Source organism: Cariama cristata, unplaced genomic scaffold (genome assembly GCF_000690535.1).
Source record: "Cariama cristata isolate BGI_N322 unplaced genomic scaffold, ASM69053v1 scaffold147, whole genome shotgun sequence".
Lineage (NCBI taxonomy): Eukaryota > Metazoa > Chordata > Aves > Cariamiformes > Cariamidae > Cariama > Cariama cristata.
The window spans coordinates 91,658-113,250 of NW_009628173.1; the positions used below are offsets into that span (position 1 = coordinate 91,658).

The following is a 21,593-nucleotide window of genomic DNA, read 5'->3' on the forward strand; positions in this document are numbered from 1 at the left end:
CTCAGCAATAATCTAGACATTTTTGGTTTTATCTACTTTTTATGGTAATAAAGAAGTAAGTATTGTGCCTTATCTGTCTTGCAGTTTGGTAAGTCTAAGTAAATAGCTTTGCATGGTATCTGAGTTGATGTGTTATTAGAGAAAACTACTACCATTGCTACCCAACAAAGAAATGCTGTTCTTTTGTAATACCATTAGACTGACATTTTTATAGAGGTAATGCTGAGCCTACTAATTACACTGGCATTGTGGGATTTTTTTTCATCTGTGTTTATAAATAATAAACATATCTACTATATAGTTAAAAAGAAAAAAAGGCAAAAAAACCCACCAAAAATCCCAGCCAAAACCAGAACCTTTCCACAGAATTCTTTTCTCTGTCTAAATGATGCTTGAGGCAAGCATTTCGGCTGGTAGTGAAGTTCCCTATTAGCTCTTCACCTTCATACCTGGGGTGGAAGTAGAGGCAGTCTAATATAAGAAAGAAGCATTCCTAGGTCTCGTTGCCGATTTTGCAAATCATGCCTCACCCACATCATTAACGCCTGGAATATGGCTTCTTCATCTGGAACATTGATGTCATCGCTAGACAAGAGCTTTGCAATTTCATTAGCAGGGAGCAAAAGAAACTCCTGGTTTTTTATCACTTCTGTGAAGTGTTCCTAAAAAGAAAAAAATATTTCAATGCTCTGACAATTTTCACACCTTGAAATAACATTTTCTTAGATACTATAGGCTTTGCATATTTTTTATTCCTCTTCTATTCTACTCTATAGGGAAATGCATTATGTATCCTAAAGATCACTGAATCTCCTTCTGCCATTTAAGGGAGATTTTGATTGCTGTTTGCTTCCTTACTCTTGCAGAACTGAAGAATAATGCTCATCTTCACACTAGCACGCTTACAGATGTGTCTGTCAGACTTCTTGTCAGTATGTCCCATCTTAGGGATTTACCACTGGCAGTTTTATCCATCAATGTGATCTTAACACTGCAGCTTAATAGAAACACAGTTTGAGGATATCACGTGTATCTTAAGAATGCCAAGTGGGCATTCAAATAAACTGTGTAACTTCAGTTACAATCAGATTCAAAAATTCTAAGCAAATGACATTGAAACCTTCCAATCCTTTTGCAATGAGCAGTACCAGGTTTTGACTGTATGTCTCCGCTCTTAGTAGCAGAAAATACAGCAAGCGAAATTAAACTCACTTTTCTAACAGTACTTTCTGGGCAATAGAAAATTGGGCAAATCCCAACAAAGGGATCTCAGTCTTTAAGTTATGTCTGTGATAAAACTCATCCGCTCTAGAAATGGCCACGGATATTAAATCCCTAGAATCTTTCAAATAATTATTTTTCATAAAAATAACATATTGTACAGTCGAGTTACAACAATATTAGAATTGGTATTAAACTATATTGAGTATGCTTGCTTGTGCTAATTCCAAAGGAAAAAAGAAATTTTGTTAGGAGAGATGGGTTTTTTATGTTACTTGCAAAGAAATGCATGTAGGAATTCATGTCTGCATTTGAAATACTGATTTCCATTTATGTACGTGGAAGTAATATATCTTATTTGGGAACCAGATTGAAATAGGGCAAATGAAGAAATTTTGGTAACTGATATTTGTATTATTTGTTTTCAGTAGTTTCTTAGCTCTCTGTAACTCTTCTCAAGAGTACCGAGGATGCAAATATAGAAGTACCAGTGATTAAAGATGTTAACTTCACTCTTTTATGCATATCCTGCTTTATTATTTTGTGACATTCAGAGAATAGGAACAGGAAGGCGAGTCCACATTTAGTTACAAATATAGCACAAGATGTTTATCAGAACAAGGTCTATCTGCATGAAAAGATACCAGGCAGGAAACTGTTAATACTTTGCATCAATGGCTAAAGTAACTGAAGGGGAAGGTCTCCATTGTGTCTGTTTTTATTGAATGGATGTCGTGTTTATAGCTGATTATCTTCTGAAAGTGTTTCAATGCTGCTAGTTCATTTGAATGGTCTGTATATTTACAGTACAACTTTATAGTCTTTCCCCTAAGGTACACCTTTCAAGTGGTTGAGGTTGGTGTGAAACAAAACAGAATGTTTTATTTATCCTCTTCCACAACACTTGTGTGTGTATGCATTGTTACGATTTCTTATTCTCCAAAGTTTTTTTAATAACACTTCAAGGGTTTAAAAGAAAATTTTCTTTAAGGTTATTTGAAAGAGGTGCAGATTTCCTCTTCTGTCTCTAAATTGTCAGTAGCTGCAAACTTGGTAAGAGGTTTTATGACATGCAAGGTCCTCTTTCATGGCAGCATTCTCAGTCTGTGTTGCACGCAAGATAGAGGAAGTGATTCTAGAGGTTGAAATGCTCCCGGTTGTTTTCAGGAAGACGTAGTGTAAAGCCTATATGCACAGTACTGCTGAGTCTCGTAGATTCATCAGGATCCTTCACATTAGACAGTGTTCCTAAAGACTCAACTGTCGTTTCTGTGACACACAGTTTTTAAAAATAGTACAAGTCTAACTCCTGGGGAAGACTGAAGGAGTCAGATGGTTAAATACATCTAAACAAAAAAAAAAGCTGTCTTATAGTCTGACATCATAATTTCAATTTTGCAGAAATGTGGACTATTAATTTGAAATGCTTAAAGTTGATGCCCATGTGCTAGGGCTGGTGGGAGAGAAGAGGCAACAGCAAAGGAAGTTCCTCGTTTTGGCTGAGTATCAAACGGCGTGGGGCAGGAAGGACAACCCTACTATATAGAGGCTGAGTGAACTTCTATCTTACGTGCCCTTTTCCAAACTTTAAAGTATAAAAGGAATCTAGATTGCTGCTAAACAAACCGTTCATTAGTATGACAGGAAGGAGCACAACCAGTGCCCTCAATCTGCACATGCCACTCTCATTTATTTCAGCAAGTGGAAGTGTACAATCTCTTGCTGGAATGCTCTCAACATTATGAAGCCTCTAAACCGGTTTTGACATACTACACTAATATTTCAAGCATAAAGCTGCCATGTGTCTCCTAACAAGTAGTTCTTTTAATATCTATTTAGCTGTAGCGGTTGCTATTCTTTTTGTGTTTAAAGTTGCTATAGCACATCTTGTTGCCCTGAATATTTATCCCTTGATTTGGTTTCACAGCAAGCTATCTTGCTTCTCTGTTTCCCACGCTCTGAATATTCATTTCTTGCTTTGAGCCAGAGGAGGATTATTCTTCAGTCAGGGATGTGCTTCTTTTTAGTATTCCAAATCTTTCCCATACATTCTTTATTCTGGCTCTTTTTATGTGTGTCTCACCTTAAAATCAGCTTTAGAATTTTCTTTGTGTTGAACCAAAAGCATAAGAAGGAGGCATTGCTGTTTGCCTCTTGACATTAGGCATGTTAAGCCCCTATTACAATTTTTGGAAGAAATACATACCAATTATCTCCAAATTTAAGTTCAGTAAGTATGTCCTTCTACAAGGCAAAACTCTGAAATGGGAAACAACAGAACTGAATATTTGTTTTTCTAAGTATGCTTTTTGCTCCTTCCAATACTTCTGTAACAGTGACAGTTCTTAAATTTCCCTTTGGAGACTGAGCTGGGCAGAGATGTCCCTGCAGCAGGGACTTTACAGAACTGACCCTGCCAGCACAGAAAGAGCAGAGCCACTGCATCAGTCTCAGAGAGAGCAGCAGCCCTGAGCCCCACTCAGCTGGCTCTGCTTCGCCAAAGCCCATATGTTTTCCAGGACAGTATTCACACTTGCTGTTAACATTATAATTGAAAAGTGGTTAGATTGTTCACCTTACCATAGTGTATGTGTGTGCCACCTTCAGGAGCTCTGTGCAGCCCTGAGCATCTCCAAAAGAGCGAATCCCCAGGCAGTTGGAAGGATGGAGCTGCTTCATGAGGAAGTTGCAGCACACCTCAATAACCTGGGATAGCTGGAGAAGACAAGCTGCAGCTAGCAAACTTTCTATAGTGTCTTCCTTTAACTCTAGAATACCTGTGCAGTTTGAACATAGAGGGGAAAAAAAGTTTTAAGTAATTTTCTTTGTATTTTTATTACCTGAAATCTTCCCACTCCCCAGTTTTTCTCCTCCTCTGAAAAATTTTGAAAATAAGTGTCCTATGAGTCAGAAATTCATTTTTCTTTCTTGCTGAAGGATTCTTTAAACATACGTTTTACCAGACTTAGAGGATTTGGTGGATTTTGGATACAATGATTGGAACATTTTTATTGGAGCTTTAACAATATTAGATCTGATTTTGCCTGAAATAAGTAAAATAAAAAGAAAGGTGCGATTAGAGAAAAACCTTTCCTAATATCTGTATATTAATTCTTAAAAATATATATCACAAGTTTGCATTATACACAAGAACTTCAGTTTCAAAAGCTAGGAAATGCCAGCATTGTGTGCAGGAAACCTGATTTCTTCCATCATCTACTTGTGCATTTAAATTTTTAATGAAATTATTACGTGACATGAGAATTTTGTTATGTTCATAGATAGATTGGAAGGTGTTAATTTAATAAGATGTTCCATTCTCATTGTTGGATGGCTCAATTCTCTAGTTGATACACAGCACTAAAGTCCTATTCTGGAAAAAGAACTTGGGGGGGTGGTGGGGGTGGTATGACTGCATTTGCCATTTATCATTACAACATCTGATTGCCTCAGAAACATTAATTTTTTTCTAGCTTCTTCTGTGAAAGGATGATACACACCATCTCCATTTAACACAAGGAGAAAGGTGGTATTGGGAGATTACAGTCAAAATTATCATCACAGTAGAACTCTAAGAGCTTCCTTGTCCAAAGTGCACTTCTGATTTATTTCAGTAGAATATGTACACAATTCTGAAAGTTATAGCTCTCATTTCTGAAAGTCACATTTATATTCATTACCGAGGAAAAAAGTAGCACTCAGTTTAGAGGCTTAGTTATTATCGCATGAGAACATGTGACAGAGGCAGTAGGAAAATTCAGTTTTCCATTGCAGTCTTCAGCAGTCTTACCTTGGCACAATCCCATCTCTTCCTGATGTCCCTTGCTTTGTAACTTAAATAATACCTTCCAACTTCTGCAAGAAATGGGGAAGGGCTGGCAGGGTGCAGAATAGGGCAATGTTTGGGCTGGTTTTTACTGTACAACTCAGGATAGTTAATGAATGCATAGAGCAAAATTGGTACATGTTCTTGTAAATAAAGATTGCAACATAGTTCCTCAAAGCAAAGAGGGAATCCCGATTTCACAAGCAAACTTACACTATTTCATAGTCTGGCGTTTGCTTTTGTAGTCTTATATGTGTTCTTTCATATGGTTTTGCACTAAGTAAACTGAAACGGATGAAATTTAATCAAGCGGGATGATTTTGAGATACATGTGGATAACAAGCAGCTTACCGCCCAGCTTCGTTGCGCTTGTACTAATCTATTTCCTCGGGTAATATATGCTAATTCAGCACCACGTATCACTGCATTGTAGATGTTCTGCAGCGTTCCCTCTCGCCCCCCTGTATTTATCCCCTTGTTTGTACCAACAAACAGGGTCTATTTTGTGTTTAGAAACTTATGTTCCCAATCTGGGTTGCAGACTGCTTAACTTTCTCAAGATTTCTCTCTTTATGCAACAGTCCAGATTTATGAAGTGCCTGACATAGCAAGTGAAGAAGTCTCCTATTTTTGACATCTATGCTAATGCCAATATGGTGACTATAACGAGATTTTTGTTTTATTTTAATCTTTTTTTTAAAAAAAATAATTTAAGCCTGTGAAAGCACTATAAAAGTATCAACAGATACCTGTGCTGCATCTTCCAACCTCCCCATCTCAGTATTGAAATTGTGTTATTTCATTCAAAAGCAAACAAGCAATGCCCTGTGTGGGACATCAGGTGACAAGGATCTAGTGAATGTTATTGATAATAGTGGTTAGCTGAGGGGATGGGTCAGTTCACCAGCAAATGTTCATAAAGTTGTTATTCTGGTCAGATAAGTGTTTTTACTTCCTGGAGCAGTAATCTTCTTTTGAGATTTAGGCATTATTTTTGTCACAGAACTGCACAGCTTGGTAGGGGAGAAAGGGTTTTCCTTTTACCTTTCTGGCTAGAGTAGCTGCCATCTGCATTGAGAGGCTTGCCAAATACCAAAATGTGCAGATTTCCAGAATCTGCATATGTTTGAATGATCTGGGTGTTTCTAATTGTAATATTACTAACATAGCAGTCATGCTCTACAGCATTTTTCCCTGTTCACTGTAGAGCAGATGAAAGGGATTTCACAGTTCTGACTTGGTCATTTTGGCTATTTGGTTCAACCATTTTGGATTCAACAAGTCAAGGGTAAATGTTGAAAATGAGAGATAATAAATTAGGAAAAAAGTATAGGTACAGCATTCTGGTATTAAAATTTAATTTCATTAAGATAAAATCTCTATAACTTTTCTAGAGAATATAAGTAAACCTTTTTCAGAATGTAGTGGCACCTTCTCATGGTCAAAGTTGCCCTACTCACGGGTGTGATCACGTTCCTCTTTTCCTCTGATTATTCCTACTCAGAGAGCCTTGAGTGAGCCAAACAACCACCACCCAGGCAGACCATTTCTATAGCTACCCATGACAGGAAGGGTCATAGTACACTCTTCTGTGTCACTACATGAGGTGAGCAACAGGCAAAATATGTTGTTCTCTCACTAAAATCCCAGAAATAATTTGTATCTAGTTAGAGACAGGTGTCCAGTATGAATTTCTATGTTACCTTTTCTGCTTATCTTCTAGAATAAGTAATTATATAAAACAGTAATATTTATTCATCCTCTCTACATAAAGGTTTCCATCATGCATGCATGACTTATGCTTGTATTTATGTACTAGTATGAAATGGAAGAAGTGACAATTATGTATGCATTGAATAGATTTTTATCTTCCTTTACAACAATGTTGTGGGTAACAGAGGAATAATTACCTGTGTAGGCATAGCGCACCAAAGCTTTTAGCGCATCAGGGTCTACTCCCTCCATCTTGATCTCTTCTTGTTTGGCTTCACGCACATCGTTAGTAAACATTGCAGCAAAATAATCAGACACTGCACTGAGAACCAACCTTGAAATAAAAGCATTTTAGGAGGACTGCAAATTACTTCATAATCCCAATAGCAAGCGTGAAATTCAGTATTATTATACAATAAATTGTGTGTGCAATAGAAATATTACCTTTAGCATAGAATTCAAATCTTAGAGCAGTGAGCAATAAAGTTAAATGGTAATTAGTACTCTAATTTTCTCCCATAGTGCTTTTTTGGGCAGATTTTCTTCACTGATCTTGCTATAGTTTGACAGCAGCAAGAAGGGAAGATGGACAATGTCAATGGTTCATATTTGAATTTCATTCTGTTTGAAATACTGAATACAAAACATTGATCACATCATTTTATTCCACTGTTAGTTGATGTCCTAATTATGGTAACCATTCATTCATAACTAAACAGAGTAGGCATAAATTGACCTAGCATTTGGACACTTCAGACCTTGAAGCCATGTAAACAATACTGGGAAATGTACCTGTGAGCTGGAATCTTTTGGTCTCCAACTATAAGAAGAACATCACACAGCTGCTTCTGCTGCAGATAATTTTCCATTTTGCGGAAAATTTGCTCTGCATGATTTGTAGACTGGAAATACTCATCTGAGCCATTGGTGTTCATTCCAAGCAGCGAGCTGCTGGTCATTGACAGCCTGCAAGAGAAAGAGGTAGTGTGATGAACGTAGCATTATAAATGCTGGTTACATTCTTCATATAATTTTTGTTCAAATGGCGGTACAAAAATGTTTAAAATTATAAAGCTCTTATTATCACAATCTTACTATGCCTTCTTCTATTTTATTTTTTTTTTTTGTTTGGTATCTGCAAGTTTTCATTTACAAGGATGCTCGTAAACTGTAGTTTACTACAGTTAGCTGTAGTCGGTGGTGCTACTGAGTTTTCTACTTCCTATCAGTTTTGGGTCAACGATGGACTGTTTGCACAGCATTGACGTGATAAATGCAGCCTCCTGATCATTCAGAAACAGAATACATAAAAACCAAACCTATTTTCCTGTGATACTAATAGCTAAAATATCTTGTGGTATGAAATTTTGGGTATTACATGTCTTTAGGTCTTATTTCTGTTTCTCTTTGTACGTTAAATTACATTACTAAATAGGAATAAATCAGAAGACAATTTGAAAAGGACTATATAATTCTAGACAAATTGCCAACCAAAAGCTAATGAAATCAGCCTTTAGAATCTGAATGCAAATAATAAAGACAAATTAATTTCTCTGCCTTTTCATGGAAATATATGCTATAAATACATTCCTCCCACTCCAGAATTCTGTTAGCTGTCCCACTTATAAATACCCATACTGGTTTTTTAAGATATCATTCCTTACTACCTTTTGATATAAATTATGTTTCAGATTGAAATGCCTTTTTGATATTTTCTTAGGAAAATATTTATTTTTATATTCATCTGTTTTTAGTAAAATAGTAATGCATTTGTTGATATACATGTATATCACATATCTTGAAAGCTGCTGCAATCTTCCACACTATTTTAGTTAAAGATTTTTTAGAAAAATGTTTTCTTAGTTTAGTATCATCTATTATTACAAACGTAAAGCACCTGGGTTTTAAATTTCCAAGCCCAGCTAGGAAATAATGGCAGCTGGTTGACTAAATTTACTGGTTGTTTTTGATACTGTTACTGCATATTCATAAATGATTAGGAGAGATAAAATCTCTTCATGAAATTAACGTATTAAATTTAGCAGAATATTGAACATCTAGTTCAGAAAATATAGAAATAAAAATGAGTAAATCAGGTTGAATTAGTACTATTATCAGAAAACAGAAATAAGTTAGATCATACATTTTCAAAGATCATACCTCATTAAATAGCTAATCAGAATTCAAGGGAAATAAATAGAAATCAAATTATAGAGTAATATTGCATTGAGACACAGTAGAGTTTTCTGTCTCCTCTGCAATACAAGAAAGTTACTCTATGTCAGTGCTTTTCAGAATGGTATAGAACAAAATCACAGTTAGTATGGCTATTGTGTGTCTGGGTTTTTCCAGACATACATCTTTTTTCCATCTGAAAATCTATCAATATGAAGTTTTCTGGATTTCTGTACTGCATTTATAGATGTCCCACAGCCAATTTGGAATACGGCATCTTTTGGGCACTGGTATGTCAAAAACCTTCAGGTCCCCAGTCTATTTGATGCCTTTCAGATGTACCAGAGTTCAACGTATTCGTTCAGGCCCGGCTCTGCCAGACTCACTGGATACATAAGATCATTTGCGGTCTGCAAAGACACATTCTTTCTGGTATAACTGAGGCATGTCAGCCCTGAGGTGGATGTACGCATCACCTGAGAAACAGCAGACCTGATGCATCTAAAATCCTCAGATGCACTGTGCATCTGCACAGTACGTGCACATGTGTGTTTGTCTGGGCAATCTCAGATTATACTACTAATTGCAAACATTAAGATATATCAAATCAGTGCAATAAACTCTCTAGCTTTCTTTTGAAGCTCTTTATTACAATTTCAAATGCATTTTCATTATTTTTTAAAAAGAAAAGGGGCAAATCAAGTTCACCTATAATGTGTATCCTTTGTAGTTTACAGCTTACGAAAATTAATTTGTCTCAGTGAGTCTAATGATTATACTTTTTTTATTTGTTTTCCTTCAATGCTTCATTGAAAATGAAGAAACTGCAAAACTGGATTATATGCTCATTAGTTTTGCATCAGCTTCTTGATGCCAAATTCATACTCTGTAACATTCATGTTTTGCTATTTACTTCTTAAGTTTTCTTTAACGTTTTTCAGAAAATTATTTTTTCAAAAATATTTTTCAGATTCATTATATCCACTCTAAGTATGGTATTTAAGTATGTATTACATTGCACTTATCCTTGATGTTTGCAGAAATCAACTAAATAGTAGTCTACCATCCCTATCGCAAACACACAGTACCAGTTTCTTGAAACAAATTATTTCCCATAGTGTGTATATATTTATGGGTAGAGGAATCATTTTTAAGCTGCAAATGTTTACAAAAAGGGTCTTATATTCTAATAATTTCCTTCAGTCCTGGATACTTTTTTCAAGTTTTGCAGAGTGACCTTTAACTACAACAGAAATACCACTAACATAACCAATTGTTTCAAAGACAAAGGTCTTCAGAGACTAAAAAATACTGGAAGCAACAAAAAGTGCTCCATTAACTTTGTTAATATTGCTGGTTTATCTTCAGCAGCTGATTCAAAATGATATCTATAGTATATTATGGAAGGGAAGAATTAAAATCAAAGATAAATATTTATATATTCTCCTTAGTGTACAACTGTCACTGCAGAGTACTCAAGTATTGACCTTCAGAATATAGGATCGGGGATCAGTGAACTAAAGACAGAGATTAAAATATCTCAAAGAAAGAAGTCAGTAAAAATATCCTTGAGTCTGATGCCTTTATGTTGAACTATAATAGGGGATGCTATGGACTGTAATATAAAGATAGGCAAGCTAGGTGCAAATGAGCTAGTATGAATACGTCTGCTTGTCATATCTTGTTCTATGTGGTAAAGGTATGAGGTAGGGGCTGAAAGAACTCAAGGTTCATGTGAACCTACTCAGAAAGGAAGCATGTAGAAGATGGAGAAATATTTGTTTTCTATAAAATGCATACAAGTTTGGACAAATAAAATCTGAATATTGAGTAATAAGTTTCCAAACACGCACGAGCCTTATGGTGACTGAGGAATTAGTTTTCCACTCAGTCAGGAGGGAAAATTATCCATGAACTGTTCTGAAGAATCAAAACCCAAAATTACTTAATGTCATCTTTGCATTAGTGTTCACTAGGATGCTGAGTTGTGTTAACACCCTTAGCATTAGTAATAGTGGCTTAAGAATGTGGATTAGCCTAGAGAGAGCAGAGATAAATCTGTATTTAAATGATCCCAAAGTAGCTGAGATCTATGAATTTCATCTTAGGTAAAGAGCCAAGTGACATAATTTCAGAGTTTTCCTGTAAGGATTTGTGAAGGATAGTAAAAATATGGTTCCATTTTTAAAAAGAAGAAACATGAAATTTTGAAACAGACAATATAAAATGAAAAGTTGAAGAAATAATCAAAAAACATTAAGCATCTAGATGATAACAAGGAGATAAATACCAGCCAGCATGGCTGTTCAGAACGAATCATGTCATAACTTTTTTTTTTTTTTTTTTAACAAGATAACAAAGCTTACTGGGAGAAAAACATTAGTTGTCAGAAGTCATCTTGACTTTTGGATGACTTCTGACACTATTTCACATGACATTTTCAAAAGCGAGCTAGGATGGCATGGTTTAAGTGTAATAAATATAAAAGATATGACTAACTTGTACAGCTATGCTTGAAATTTATCAAGGATTCACTTTCAAAGACAGACAATGTTCTGAATGCATTCCAGGCAAATTCTGCTTCTCATGCTGCTCCATAATTTTATTACAGACAGGCATTGATAGAAACACGGTTTAATCGTTATATCGATATACAATAGCAAGTCACAAAATTTTTGGGACCAGCATTTAAATTCAGAGAGCTATCTTCACACTTGTCCTTACTGAACTTTAGGCAGACTTTTACTTTTCAAAGACCTGCTGACACTTGTTTGTGAATAATTACCTGAATGAAACACAGGCTAAGAAATGACAGCTGAGGGAACAGCTAGATTACACTGGACCCTGAACGAGCTGTGACTCAAAAATGGTGCTGTGGAGGTAAAATTTAATCTTTTCTTTGGTCAGGAGAATTGATGTGATGAGTTTTGTGATTTGTTTCAGGCCTACAATACTTTAAATTTCTGAATTATGTTAAAACTATTTTCTGTCTTCATAAAGTACTCTTCATTAATCAGCACAGCACTCTTCATTAATCAGTATATAAAGGATAAATTCAATTTTCCTCATTATTTAATTAGTATATGATAAAACATAAATGCCATTTATTTGCCATGCCCTTTTTAAAATTCAGTATGTTCTTAAAGTGCCTCATTAAGTGTGCCTATGGCCAAAAACCAGAAAGAAAATCTGATGATAAGAAAGCTTAGAAGCATAATATTGCATGAAAACCAGGTGATGAAATGCAGTATTTTAATTTTGTTGTTCTTGATAAGGCTATTATTTATATTTTTATGGGAGACCACTTCTTTTTTGGATATTTGTTGAAAGTACCTATTTAATGTGCTATAATATTTTTGAAATTCAGTTTAGTCAAGTAACAGTTCAGTTATCAGTGGCACTTACAGATTTTGATTTTGGATCACCTTACCTCTGCATTGTAAATCCTACCAACCATCAGCAGCAAACTGGATACCAGTTAGAGACATTCAACATCTTACGGACTTTATCATACCTGAGAGCACCAATGTGACGTCAGCTCTGTGGTAAACCGTATGTGCTTTAGCAGTGACAAGGTATGAGACAAGACTGCAACTTCATCAATTGCATTTGTTTGTGCAGCAGTATTTACAGTGCAACTCATCATTTTTTTAATCTCATTGGCTTCTGCTTATTCAAGAAAACTGCAGTCAACCCCCACACAGGCAGACCCTCTCCTATGCAGCTGCTTGAGCTCTGACCCCCTGTCTCTTGGGCAATGTCGTAGAGTTGGAGACAGAGAGATGATGTTTTCCTACATGAAATCATAGGACCGTAGCATCTGTTAGAGATAAACTACATCTGCTGGCTAAGAAATAAGAAAAATATTTCAGTTAGAAAACCATTTCTGGACACAGATAAAATAATTATAAAGTTAAGTTGGTGCACCTGTGCTAATTGCTTGCTGATATAATTATACCACATCAGTAACTGTCCCAACCTCTGCCTTAAAATTTCTACTACAATTGTCTCCTTTATTATTTATTCTTTGTAAATATAACAACTAAAGATGGTGTTGAAGTTTTTAGGGTATAGGTAAAAAACTTTGATCCAAAAGAAGACAAAAAATTGTACTACATGCTGATGACTGCTGAGGTAGTAAGATTAATATAAGGTACTAACAATGTCAGAAAATGTTGTAGCAAACAAAGAAATAAGCAATTGAAATGTATAATTATTTAAGTTAACGGAGAGAGTGCTGACTTCTAACCTATAGAAATTGAAAGTTCATACTGCCAGTTCCTTTAGAACTTGGAGCTCTTGAAGATGGCTGTTTTCAATAACTTTTTATTGCTAGTATTAACATAAACCTGTCTCTTTTCTCAGTTGGTATTAGTTAAAATAACTTTTCCTGTTTGGGATTACAAGTATAAGTGTGCGTACCATTAAACATAGGAGCTTCAGAAAAACTGCTGAAAGTACTGTAGCTGTTTCGAATTTTGTTCTTCCCCCCAGACATGATAATATACAGATGAATGCCATTATGATTCATATCAGGATGAATTTGGGTTATGATATTTTGAATTGTCCCATGAAGAGAAAGCACGTATTTGGTTGGGTAATTCTGCTGGAAAATAGAGGTTGCAACCAAACTGCAGAGCCGCCGAGCGCTGGACAGCCCTTTATGCTTTACGTCAGCTGTGGCCACAGCATGATTTCATGTTACAAAGAGAGGTAGATCCAAACAGTCTCCCCAGTAAGCTGTTTTCCTTGGGAAATTGTATATTTATTTTTTTAACAGAGGAGGTTAATTATAAAATTATTTTCCAGGCTCACCACAGTGCAGATTGTTCTTATTAGCATGTGTACTCCTTCAGTTGTTGATCTTTTGCTACTAGGAAGACAGTTTGTTGAAAGCTTCATGTATTCCTTTATTGGCATCTTGTGTCTACAATAGATTTTATGCCTGCAATTTACTTTATACAGATAATTAGGAAATGGGAGATTCCTAGGTACTTAGAAAGTAGTTTCTGTAATTTATTACTGTGTAAAAGCACAGTAAGATCTAGGCTAGATCTTCTTTCATTGCACTGTAGTACAATGTGAATAATTTTTGTTTAACTGCTGAAGATAAACATTTTAAAATTTCAGTATTATACATATGCCTACTCAAGAGTCACCATCTATGTGACTGAGTTCCTGAGTTTTTGGGCTCAGTTTTCGAAATTGCTCAGCAATTTAGTGCAGACCAAATCACAAATTTCAGGAGATGCTAAAATTAGGAGTCAACTGTCCTCCATTTCTCTTAAGTCAGAATGATAGGTTGGGAAAGGCCATGGAGCAAGGCCCGTTGGCTTCTGTGGTTTGGCATGCACTGCCCCACACTGCCTTCCCAAAAGGACTCGGGGTGGTAGTGCGGCTCCACCGCGAGTAGAACCCACAGCTCTGGGATAGATGCCCCAAGTGCAATATTCATAGGCTGAACAAAGAGGTTTCTAGGGAGCTGGTTTTAATTGCTGCATTCTAAAGGGACTGTAGGAGCAAAAATCAGTAAATCTTTCTTCTGATATTTGATGGCCATTGGATTACACAGTATAACCAGGGACTTTATCACAGCGGCCTGTCAGTGTTAAAAATTGTAATGTAGTAGTTTTCAATTTCAATAATGATTCTTTTCCTGATTCAGACTAATCTGAATATGAAACTTTACTATAAACATTATAATGGCATGATTTAAGAACACTTATTTCCATAGCATGAGATACTTTCTTAAAAACTGGAGCTCTAGCAACATCTAATCAGTCCGGAGAACACACTGCCTGTACGTCCATGAGTGTTTTATTAAAACAGATATGTGTCTGTATTCAATGATGAGGTGAGTGTCTCAGACAAATTATTTAAATTAATGCCATCTAAAATCACCATTCAAGAACATTATCCTCCAGGAGAATTAACACTGTATTCATTTACATTATGTAATAGAGAATAATAACTAAGTGAAACATTTCAGGTAAAAAGATAGGAGTATGTATATACCATCTTAAAATTAAGCTGTGCTCTGATAATGACAAATGTAGCGGGAGCTACTTATCTCAAATACCCATATGCCTTTTTTCTCAAATCATAAACAATGCTTGAGTTCCCTTTTTGCTCTTTGTTTGCATGTATATAAAAGCTATCATCTTAGTATTCACAGATAGAAAATTTTAAAGGAGATATTTTGAGATTACGAGTAACTGCTGAAAATTAGTATAGAATTAATCAGATGTAAAGTCTGCATGCCATTCCTTTATAACTACCTTGATAACTATACAAGGTTAAGCAGATGCCATATAAGGATAAGGAAATTACAAAAATTAATTTCAAAAATTGAATCTTGCTCTGTAGCTATGGTTCATCAGTAATAAAATCAATTTCCATACACTGATCTCAATAGATGTTTTTGAATTAACTTAAAAGTTTGATTAGAAAATGCTAGGTTAAATGCTGATGTAGAAGGCAGCAACTTCATAGAAACTGAAGACAGTAGCCATGATGTTGTTTATACCAGTGATGATTAGGACCTGTAGTTATTATTTCTTACAGCAAGCAAAAGCCTATCCTTTTCTCTGAACCAGCATGCTTAACTGTTAATGCGCTGATGCAACCATTTCCAATGGAAGGAAGTATTTCCCTGCATGGTAATATTGTATGTCTAGCATGGCGAATATTGTCGTATCACTCATTTTTAAACAAAATTTAATTTTAATTAACATTCATTTTTCCTAAGACAAACAAGAAAATCGATCCTAAGTCACTGTACATTGAAATTTACCATGCAAGGCATGACATAATGTAAACTATGAGGAATACTTCGTCTTCTTGATTAACATAGACGTCAACAGTACAAGAAGCATTCTGCAGTCATCACTGTAATGCATGATTTCTAATCTAACATTTATATTACATGATTTTGTTGGAGGGCAATTCAAAGTCATGAAGGAGAAAATTCAGTGAGGCTGACTACTTCTTGCTCAACTTTCTTGTAGCTAGTGATAATATTGTTATATAATTTAATAGCATCTTTCTAAAGAACAAAACATGATGTGACCAGAAGGCATGATATAGCATTATCTCAAGCTGTCAAAATGTACAAAATGAAAAGTAATGACTAAATGCTGGACATGAGCTTGTGGCATTTTTATTTAGAGGACATACAAAACAAAATACAAGCCAATGGCAAAAAAAAAAAAAAATAGTTTTGAATCCAAGCATGACTGTTGCCAGATGAAACTAATTAAGTCCATGTTTCTTGCTTTATTAAGCATCTTTCAGAAAGACTCCTGCTGGGAGAGATTGTGGAGAAGAATACCTGCTTTATGCTATCCGCTTTCACTGTTGTTGGCAAAAGTGGAACAAAGGGGAGCCTGGGAGATACAACTACAGGAAAAAAAATGAATGTGAAGTGGTTCTGTCTCCAGTGAGCAGAATTTTGAAAAGCCAGAGAGTAACAGTCTCAATAGCAACTATCCTTGCCCCTACCATTTTCAGCCTTGCAGCTAATTGGATACAGTTACTGCTGTGAGATTTTTAAAGACATCTTGATTTATGAAAACTCAAACCACTACTATAATACCTTAACACATGCTTCTCACTTCTTTTTTGGACTGCATCAAAGGCAAAAGGACTCTATTCTTGTGCTTGCCATGACCATTTCATTTTTTGCATCTTTCCTACTTTTTATCTGTTTAGATTCTAACTAAGCAATAACAAGGCTTATGTTTCTCTTAAATGGGAGAACATGATAATCCCCACTACAACAAAGGCACCACTTTAAACTTCACTTCACTACATATGACACAGTCATGTAAAATTCTATGGGCTTGTTCCAAAATATCTCCTCACCTGATTCAGCTGATCTGCTGGATACCTCATTCAAGGCTAAACACTACTGCAATTGAAAGAAATGTGTGATTTTTAACCTATCTAGCCAGTATGCCCCATCATAATTACAGATTTATTAGAAAAGAGTGAGAGAGAATGTATATAAAGGTATAGTCAGCCTCACAGATAGGAAGCACACTTTAGAGGTATGCTGAAGTTTTCTATAAGGTTTTGTTAGCTACATAATTTTGTCTGTGGTCAATTCCTCCCTTCTCTTAATTGTGTGATTATACCCTGAGAGTGTTTCCCTCTGTTATAGCCAAATAGTTCTATGTGTTCATAGGTACAGACATCCTGATACCAAAGTATTCTCCAGCCAGTTATCTTCTGGTTTCCTGCGTCAGAAAACATAACTCAAACCTAGGTCTCGAAAGGTATTAAAATAACTTAGCCTGCTGTGTTCATATCTGGCTCAATTGAGTGGACTTTCTGTCAGGTCAGTACAATAAAACCAGCATACACTGAGTAACCTTCCATATACACTGGGAAGAATTGTTAATGTTACAAATTATGTAGACTATTGTGCTTTATCTCCTTCTCTTATCCTTGGTCAATGACTTTCACTTTTTTAATTTCTGAGAAATATCTTAGTATTCATTGTTATATGCATTTTTGCTAATGTCAGAAATTAATGTTCACTGAACATCTAACATACTTGCTCAGAAACGTAGGTTTTTGAGAGAACAATTTATAATAATTGCTTATTGAGGAAACTTCTATTCAGGAGTCCATAGCACCTTTGTAAGATAGAAGATGAATGGTCTTTACAATCTTTACAGCTAGGCTATTAGGTCTACTTTTATTTTACAGTAGCAAGTGTATTTAATGCTATTTCTGACAACATGTCTTAAGAAAACCTGTACTCTGGATGCCATTGATGACTTGGCATTTATCATGCCAGATAATAGTGATAACTGCTCCAACAAGCCAGGGTCTGTGCCAACGTCACCTCACTGTATTTGAATCAGAATAAAAACATGAAATCTAAACAAAAGTAGTATATGAAATCAAAAGAAAAATAAAGAAAGGCTGAAAAGTACAACTAAATCCAATATGAACTGCAGAAAATACTACTTATACTATTATTACGACAGCTTTTTTTCCTGGAGTCCCTGTACTATTCATTATTCTAGGCTGAAGGGAGGTAAAATCACTTTATAATGTGATCTTACAAAAAATAACAGAGTAATTTTATCACATTCATTCAATAAAATATGTATTACAACTTTTGCTGAGGTTGTAATATAACAATAACTAAATGAAGCATGTGATAATCTTGAAAGAAAAACCCAATCTTTCCTTAGATTTGCTTTCTGCCTCCTGAAGAAGGAATTGATTATTTAGGTTGCTTGCAATCTTTATTGTTTCAGTGAAAATATGCTACAAGATATACCTTAAGACTATTCACCAGGTCACGTAGTCTCCATCCTTAGAGGTTCTCAAGACTGCATAGGATAAAGCCCAGAGCAACCTAGGCTGATCTCACAGCTGACCCTGCTTTGAGAAGGGATTGGGCTGCAGACCTCCTGAGACCCCTTCCAACCCAAATAATCCTGTGATCTTATGATCTCTCGGTAATTTAAAAAACTGGAAAGAGGTAATAATATACTTAATGAGGATTTCAATTGGAGAGTAAAAACTCTTTAAGGAGATTAATGTAACTCTTATCTGTTATCATTTAACATTTTAAGGTTGTCCTGAAAGAATTGATGCTCCCCTTTCTAGAACTTATTATGATCTAGCTTCTCTTTTGGGATGTTGTTCAGTTTCTCACACAGTTTTCTCTCATGACTGTAGAAAACTTCTATTAGTTGTTTAATCTTTGTGCAATATCATAACATATAATTCTACTGTGTTCTTACTGACCATGTTTCCACCAGCAAGAAGATCAAATGAGAGCTAACCAATTGTTTTAAGGGTAGGCCAGCCTTTCCTGCTCACCTTTGCTAGACACTGTCTGCTGAACATCTTTGTATTGAGTAAAATTGATGTTCCCTCCAAATTCGATGTGAAATTTGATGTATTAAATTGAACGGGCAGAGCTGAAACTATATTTATGTTGCTCCTGGGTCAGGACCCTTTTTTATGGGGTCTTACCTTTCTACCTTGCCGTGAATGTACAGATCACCTTAATATATTGCAAGTCTTTCCTCCAAATAATCTACATTAGAAATTGGCCTTGTATTTGAGAGAGAGTATTTGGAGTAGAGGAAAACTGAAAAGATCTCAGCAGCAGTTTCTAGAATAAATAAGTAACAGATGAGAAAGTTAGGAGTCTAGAAATTAGAAATTTCACATTTCAGCTATATTATTCTCCAAAATTATTGTAAAATATGGTTATGACTGAAAGCTACTTATTAGAAAAGAAAAAAATTTTTGGTTTTTACCATTCACGAAATGTCACAGCAGTAGCCAGTAGAAGTGAAAGAACAGCCTTTTCACTTAATGGCTTGATATATGGGGAACAACAAAGGACGTTTAGGAACTGTAGAGACTTAAAATAAATTGTTCAAATTCAAAGATGAGTTATTAACCTGATATATTGTTTAAAATATATAAGCAAACTTCAGATTCCAGATGAAGAATAAAAGCTCAGTAGCATGCTAGTAAACATATCGGAGCTTTATTACTCCACTGAATAGGCCAAACTGTCCTTCCAGTCCTGATTTTGTTCTTTGACTAAGTGTGTTAAGTTCAGGTTTGAATTCACTGTAGCACTAAGTGAAAAAGGATAAGGAAGCTTTAAACAGCTAACTAGTAATTGAGCTACATATTGAATGAGAAGGAGGCACATATGAGCTCTACTGCTTTGTGGCTTCCCATGGGAGCTTCGTGCTGAGCAACTTCATTGGCATATTGTAACACCAAGCCACCCTAGATTTCTTTTATAGATGAATGCGGGATCCTTTAAGTGAATGAAAAAAACCAAATTAAGACAAAAAATCAGTCCTGACTTACAACCTTGTTCCTTTCTTTGCTTTTCTCACTGCTTCATTGTGTTCTGATTGAACAGTCTGGCTCCTGCATGATCACAAAGCTGTAACATCCCAGGAGGCTGTCTTACACTGCTTGTAAATCCACTGTGACAAGACAGAGCAAGAGACTGAGTTGGCTGTACTGCTGGATGATTTTACTAGGTCAAGCATCTCAGACAGAAAGATCAAAAGTCCATCCTAAGCCACTGTTCTAGCACGTGGCAGGGATGTGTGTGTGTCTGTGTGTGTGTAAGTAATGGCATAGCAGGGAATTTCTGGCTTTACATGTAGTTTTCTGTAAACTCAATGACCAGCCAGATAGACTGGAGGTAATCTGCTGGGACTGTCCGCTGTGAGACAACCACAAAAATCATGACTCAGAACAAGCATTTTAATTTTTAAATGATTTTTACAAAATATTGTTCTAAAAGATGTTTATGTGTGTTTGGTTTAAAAATCTTGATATAATAATAGCTCAGGGTTTACATATATTTTGAATTACACTTCATGACCCAGAAAAGAAGCACAAAATTCTGCAGTGTATTGGACAAAATAGAGAACTTTCTGCAGAAATCTGTAGTTGTGATGTCCAAAATAACTGATGATTTTCATTACTCCAATTAAATTACTTTGTAGCAAGAATCAATTTCTGCCTCTTTCCTACCTAACCTAAACCTATTTTGGTAGTCCTAAGACCCTACAAGCCTCTAACCCGCTCTTTCTTTTCTTTACATTACCCTCCGATATGTAAACAACAGCATGGTTCACAAATAGGCAATACTGGCAAGTTTGGGTTCTACAATTATTAATGTTTGGTTAGATCAATATATATTCATTATAAACATAATTTTAAGCTGTAGAAGACCATGGTTTTTTGTTCAGAGTGTACCTTTATTCTTTTCTTTATCAGCAAGTTACTTTTTGGTTCATTGAATAAACAAAAGTCAAGTGCCTTTGATAACACATCCATTAACGAGCTTAATTCTTAGCCTTCTAAAAAATGTTTTCTTAAAAAAACATTTTCTGTTGGCTTTTTTTATTTTGTCGAGGAGAGTTCAAACTACAAATCAGTGCTGAATTGTATGTAAAACTTCACGGCCTTAGAAGTTTGGTACCCAAAATACTGGTTCCTGGCATACCATATGGTCCAGTACTAAAACTCTCAAGGGCTGCTTCCTGAGCTTGCAGTGTATTCATAAGACTAGTTATATACCTGTTATGCAACTGCATGTACACATGTCCCCAAAACGTGATTCTGTGTGTTTTTGCAGGTCCACCCTGCACAGGGGTTACAATTCATATAGCCGAATTCATGAATTGTTTTAATGCAATAACGAAGCACCTTGCTTGGACAGACAGTGAGAATGCACCCTCCTTGTAGTGGGATCCAAGAGTGCACCAAGAGTGGATAATGGCATACAGTAATAATATGCCATTCCCCAAATTATAAATAATGTCCCTTAAAACTGAGAGACTGAAACATTGCAAAATTTGAAAATGTAATTATCTTTCAATAATTCAAATCCTATGTTTCCTGAATGTACAGTGCTGTTGCTCTCTGAAAAAGAACAGAAAAGGCAGCACGCGTTTTCATGCTCAGCGACACGCTCAGGGTCTGCGCCCTCCGGCCCTCCCAACAGCGAGGCAGGTGTGTCTCTGGTCGTGGCAGACTGCAACTCCCTTCCAGGCTGTCACCTACCTGGGCACTAAAGAGGTAAAGGGAGAATGCAGAGCACTGATGCAGTAAAGCCTGTGTGGAGCAGGTTATATGGGATGTTTTG

General features: G+C 35.7%; 1 protein-coding gene across 1 annotated transcript in view; it reads right to left on the reverse strand.

Annotated features, from left to right (window-relative positions):
- Nucleotides 1–21,593, reverse strand: part of LOC104165124 (kelch-like protein 4) — a 44,464-nt gene that overhangs the window by 12,200 nt on the left and 10,671 nt on the right. The window contains 4 exon segments of the mRNA XM_009704679.1: nt 450–662; nt 3,802–3,998; nt 6,958–7,094; nt 7,553–7,726. Coding sequence (XP_009702981.1) covers nt 450–662; nt 3,802–3,998; nt 6,958–7,094; nt 7,553–7,726 — 721 coding nt within the window.